This window comes from Oncorhynchus nerka, linkage group LG4, assembly GCF_034236695.1.
Source record: "Oncorhynchus nerka isolate Pitt River linkage group LG4, Oner_Uvic_2.0, whole genome shotgun sequence".
Taxonomy (NCBI): Eukaryota; Metazoa; Chordata; class Actinopteri; order Salmoniformes; family Salmonidae; genus Oncorhynchus; species Oncorhynchus nerka.
This window is the reverse complement of record NC_088399.1, coordinates 82,457,257-82,463,256: the sequence shown is the minus strand read 5'-3', so window position 1 is coordinate 82,463,256 and position 6,000 is coordinate 82,457,257. Positions and strand designations below refer to the sequence as shown.

General features: G+C 43.0%; 1 protein-coding gene across 2 annotated transcripts in view; it reads left to right on the top strand.

Moving 5' to 3' along the window:
• The first annotated feature begins 1,046 nt into the window (after window positions 1-1,046).
• Window positions 1,047-6,000, top strand: part of LOC115128676 (DNA-binding protein SATB1-like) — a 29,451-nt gene continuing 24,497 nt past the window's right edge. The window contains exons 1-4 of one of the 2 annotated variants that reach the window (XM_029658750.2): window positions 1,047-1,310; window positions 4,568-4,823; window positions 5,383-5,568; window positions 5,756-5,882. In XM_029658750.2, coding sequence (XP_029514610.2) covers window positions 4,595-4,823; window positions 5,383-5,568; window positions 5,756-5,882 — 542 coding nt within the window. In that variant the 5' untranslated portion in view covers window positions 1,047-1,310; window positions 4,568-4,594. Of the gene's footprint in view, window positions 1,311-3,060; window positions 3,598-4,567; window positions 4,824-5,382; window positions 5,569-5,755; window positions 5,883-6,000 lie in introns of those variants that run through there. The other variant, XM_029658751.2, reaches the window with a different exon arrangement.

Here is a 6,000-nt window from a genome sequence, read left to right as displayed (position 1 = left end):
TATTTATGCACTTAGTTTCGCACTATGATTTTTGGGGAGCCATGATGTTATAATAAACATCTTTATTTTGCATTCAAGTCTTAGTTTTGGATTAATTCCTTTTTTCGATAGTGTGCGGGTCTCCATCTCTTCCAGTATTCTTATTTTGTCTTCTAAGCACCTGGAAAATACACTATTCAGTAGTAAGGGCATTATAAGAGCCTGACGGCTTCATCATTTATAACCACGTTATAACCGTAGCATATTAGATGCAATAGAAGATAATCTAATATGGGTAGCGACAGTACTGGGAGAAAGTTAGGGAATCCCCTTGGATCAGCAGCAGATTGAGAGAGCTGTACTACAATGTCAGCTATGACCATCTAATGGTCTTAATCATTATTTACTGTCCGCTTCATTGACGAGGAATTTAAGCATATGAAATAGATAAATAAAGGCAGAGAAACACACACATCAGAGTGATATGTCTTTCTCTTAGTTAGTCACAATGAATGAAGTCTAACCAGGCGTGACTTGCTCTGGCTATAGTGAGATAGATAATTCTGTTTTTCTAATTAACCAAGAGGGTAATGGAGCTCTCTCCTTTTCTCTCTCTCGCCCTCTATCTCTCTCCCACTCTCTCTCTTTCTCGTAGGTCCTCTATCTCAATTTCTAAAATGTTCAATGTATATTGTTCTGCCTTGCTACGCTTGTAAGGTTAATATAAAACATTGATGAATCTATAACTTGTCAAGTGAGTTGTGTTGTCCCTGTCTCGCAGTAAGGGAGTGTACATTCTATTCCAGTGTGGGGAGCTCAATTCTGGCCTCATTTTGCTCATCTCTTTTCAGAGGTTAATATGAGTATATAAAATGGAAAGTGCACGGATAACAAACGCATACCTGGCAGCGCTACCAGGCTGCAGCGTCCCCTTCTGACGCATGAAAGACAAAAACCAGGAGAGGCTCGAGCGTACGGATGACAGCACTCTCCCTCTCCTTTCTCTCTCTCTCCCTGTCCCTCTCTTACTCAGTTCCTCTCTCTCTCTCTCGCTCTCTCTCGTCACCCATTTTGCGATAGCCTAATTGAGGAAAGCGCCACGAGCCACTTTGAAAGACACTTGAAGCTCACCGGCAGGTTCTGTCACTCGTCCGACTGTCACACACGACAGACATCAGTTCTGCAGCTCCGAAGCAGAGTGACCTTTCTGAAATACATGTAGGTACCTGAATTTATCGCGCATTCTAAATGGTACATTCTGTGGGACCTTAGACACGTTGTTTAATCTCAATGGATATCCAACTATTCAACGGATTCCGCTGTTATTGAAGGTAATTATAATTATCTATTTTTGGCTATTTTTTCTGATACTATTTTTTTCTTATTATTTTTCTTCAAGTAAAATACCCTCATTGCGTATGCCAGTAGGCTAAACCTTTAGTTTTTAGCTTTAGTTTTTAGAATTTACTTCTTGACTCTGACATGCGTTATTGCAACTGTATCGTTAGCCTATATTTTGCAAATAACACTTTAGGCTATGCAAATAGTTTGTCTTTTTGAAACTTTTATTTGGCTGAAACACGATTTTTTCCCCCTCTGTGTCATATAAATGTTCAGTGTTGGGGATGTTGGGGAGCAGTGAACTACATGCAGTGAACTACACTTGAAACAGCCTATAGCTTTTGAGTCTAAAAGGCTAAATTACACATTCTGTTAACATCTGACTGTGATCTGTTCTTGAAATTTGTAATCAACTCAGATTTAGATAGGATCATACACTAAGTAGTTTTCATTGCATAGTCTAGTTTACATTTGATTGATGTCAACTAAACGTAAACAAAAATAGATTAAAAGTTGGGTGAAAAAAAATACGAAATTTCCTTACGTTGACGACTTTTTGCAAATCCAATCAATTTTCAACTGTTGACTCAACGTCATCAGAATTTTTTATTTAAATGTTGAAATGACGTGGAAACAACGTTGATAGAACCCGTTTTTGCCCAGGCGGGTTGGATGTAAATGAACTACTTTTTCAAAGTAACTTTAGTATAGGCTTTTCTTAAGGGTAGCATTAGTGTAGCTTCACTTCTTCCAGTGTGAAGTAATTGGTAGCTTGCGAAACTAACCTACTATATTTTCAGAGTAGCTTCTCCAACTATGTACATGTTTTTGGCAGGGAGGCTACGCTCCTATTGACAGTAGAGAAAGAAATGGCCATCTCTCACTTTCCCCTTTAAACACTGTTTGAAGAGGCTACACGTCCTATCCAGGCTATTCATTATAAACAACATCACTTTCTAAGTCAAGATCCTCAAAAATGATTTCCCCTCATTCATCGGCTTCACATGCCGCCATAAAAAAGTATATGCCTACAATAGGGAAACATTGAAGGTCATTTCCTATGGAGATGGGGGCGAGAATCATTTGAACAGCAAACATATGTAAGAAAAGTTGATAAGCAGCCCATCACATCCAGAGCGTTTCCATGGGGAGTTATTCAATCCCTAGGACAAAAACATGCCATGCATATAACAGCGGCACCGCAGAAAATAATAAATACATTTATGCGCAACTGTCACATTTAATACCTACCGGGGCGTAGTGGTGAATTCATTATTACACCAACTGTATATTAATACAACTGCCTCTGTTTATGGGCTACTTGCTCGCGCGCGCGTGTGTTTCATCGCGATTTGAAATTGAAGAAGGTTAAAAAGAAATAAACAATTATATTGGGGGGCAGATAAATATCCATCAAATCATGCAGTGTGCCTCTGGTAACATACCATTATTGTGTAGCCTACAAACTAAACCAACTCTGTAAGAGCGGACACATTCAGGTCTCATTCGGGTTCTCACATTTACTTCTCATAATAATAATGGATACACTCCACATGCTCACACAGTTAGGCTACATTTGGTTCCCATATTAGTATTAGTAAATTATAGATGTGTAGTATTAGCATAATGTTGCCCAGAGAAACTACCCACTGGGCACAGACGTCAATTCAACGTCTATGTTGGGTCAACTTCATTTAATTGAAATGACGTGGGAACAACGCTGATTCAGCCAGTGTGTGCCCTGTAGGTAGGTGGCCGTTGGATCCATGCAGTGTGTGTGTGTGAGAGAGATGAGAGAGCGAGCACATGTGTTTGTCCTACTGCAGAAGAGCGAGCTGCTTCACACGGTTGAAACTGGCTGATGACTGCATTGACTAGCATACAACTGAACTCACCGTGTATTGTTCGCTTCACCAGTTTTTCAACGGAATCCTTGTAGCATACCAGCTGGTCTGTAGCCTAATTCCGTGAACAGTCTCTGTCACTGTGGATTGCTTTGACTGATATCCCGGTTAGACCACCGATAGCCTCGTTTTATTCCGTTGCTGGTTGAAAAGGTCCGAACGCGTGCAGCCAGCAAGGAACGACGGGGTATGTTGCTACGTAGCTGATATGATATAGACACAATAGACCGACGACTAGTGTAAAAGAGAGAGATGAGGTGATGTTCTGACTCACTGAGACAGCGTGGACATAAATCAAGACGAGGAACTCTATTCTTGTACTACCTACGGCATATCGGAATCTCAACAGGAACCAGCAGCCAGCGGATGTCAGGTCTGTCTGACTTACTTCGACTTACTTACTTACTTGAAAATGTACATGTTTTTATGGATATACCAGTAGGCTGCCTGAGATAAATACGATGGAGATTGGGGAGTTTATTTGTGTTGATATTCACAATTCGTCAATCATGGACGACGTGCAAATATGACAATTGACATAACGTTTGACTCTAAAACTTTCCCCAGTCAGTGACGGTACGATTTGTTGCCGCGCGTCTTTTGTGGAATGAATAGTGCGTCAAGGCGCGCAGAATCAATCGTTTTCATATAGACACTGTCCAAGGTCCAACTGCAAACGTTCCCTAATGAACTCAAATACTCTCTTTCAAATAAAATCAAATCCAATTTTATTGGTCACATACACATGGTTAGCAGATGTTATTGGTCACATACACATGGTTAGCAGATGTTATTGGTCACATACACATGGTTAGCAGATGTTTTTGGTCACATACACATGGTTAGCAGATGTTATTGGTCACATACACATGGTTAGCAGATGTTATTGGTCACATACACATGGTTAGCAGATGTTTTTGGTCACATACACATGGTTAGCAGATGTTTTTGGTCACATACACATGGTTAGCAGATGTTATTGGTCACACACACATGGTTAGCAGATGTTATTGGTCACATACACATGGTTAGCAGATGTTTTTGGTCACATACACATGGTTAGCAGATGGTATTGGTCACATACACATGGTTAGCAGATGTTATTGGTCACATACACATGGTTAGCAGATGTTATTGGTCACATACACATGGTTAGCAGATGTTATTGAAGTGTAGCGAAATGCTTATGCTTCTAGATCTGACAGTGCAGCAATATCTAACAGGTAATATCTAACAATTCCACAACAAAGTCTAATGAATAGGCTCTCTCGCTCTCTCTCTCTCTCTCTCTCTCTCTCTCTCTCTCTCTCTCTCTCTCTGGTGTTTGTGAGCTGCATCATTAGTGTGGGGATCACTCAGTCCCACATGTGATGGACCCCCAGCAGTGTGATGGAGGCCATGTGTCAGAGGGGTGTAACACTCCTGGTAATGGGGACCACCGGCCCCCTCCTGCCAAACTGGTCCGCCTGGAGTTGAACGGTGGCGGGGGCCCCTCAGGTCCACACCAGGGCAGGACGAGACAGGGGAGCCCAGGGGTCAGAACTTCGGCCCCCAAACTCACCCCACCCGCACCGCAACCCAAGAACTGGCATAAAAGAGGTAAGACTGAAAAATAAGAGTGGCGGGGTGAGAGGGAGGAATGCGTGAATAGAGGGAGGAATGGGTGAATAGAGGGAGGAATGGGTGAATAGAGGGAGGAATGGGTGAATAGAGGGAGGAATGGATGAATAGAGGGAGGAATGGGTGAATAGAGGGAGGAATGCGTGAATAGAGGGAGGAATGGGTGAATAGAGGGAGGAATGCGTGAATAGAGGGAGGAATGGGTGAATAGAGGGAGGAATGGGTGAATAGAGGGAGGAATGCGTGAATAGAGGGAGGAATGGGTGAATAGAGGGAGGAATGGGTGAATAGAGGGAGGAATGGTGAATAGAGGGAGGAATGGGTGAATAGAGGGAGGAATGGGTGAATACTAGGATTGTAAAATGAGAGGAATTTTCCAGGTAAAATTCCAAATGTACCAGTAAACTACTAGAATTTTTTGAAAATTTCAAGAATTCTGGGGAATTTGCATGATGCTTCAGCTTTTCATTTCCAATACCCTCTGCTTCTGTCTGGATGCTGTGAAATGATTGGCTGTGCTGTGTATCCGTCATCCCAGGAAGCCTGCTGCCTGTGCTGTGTTTGGTGGAGCACAGAGAGAGCCCGGTCCTGGCAGTGGAGGCTGAGAGGAGAGAGGAGCATGCAGAGTTTGTACTGGTCAGGAGAGACCTGCTGTTTAACCAGCTGATAGAGATGGCTTTACTGGCCCTGGGCTACTCTCACAGCTCAGCAGCACAGGCCAAAGGTACACACACACACACATGCACACCAACACACACACTCACTCACACACACATACATTACTCATGGTCACACACACATACACACACACACACACACCTTCTCTTCCTCCAGTGTCAGTGTTTGTAACACAGTGTTTGCATGTGTATGTGTGTGTGTGCGCATGCGCGAGCCTGTGTCTGTGTGTGTAGGTTCGATCCAGGTGGGTAGGTGGAACCCTGTCCCTCTGTCCTGTGTGACTGATGCTCCTGATGCCACAGTGGCTGACATGCTGCAGGACCTCTACCATGTGACCACCCTCAAGATCCAGCTCACCAGGTACACCATCATCTCTTGTGGACAGACATACGTAACATAAACGGTCTCTTAACGTCTGTCTGCAGACTATGGGATGGGACAACTAACGAGGAACATTGTTCCGGTGCGCTGGTTTTGC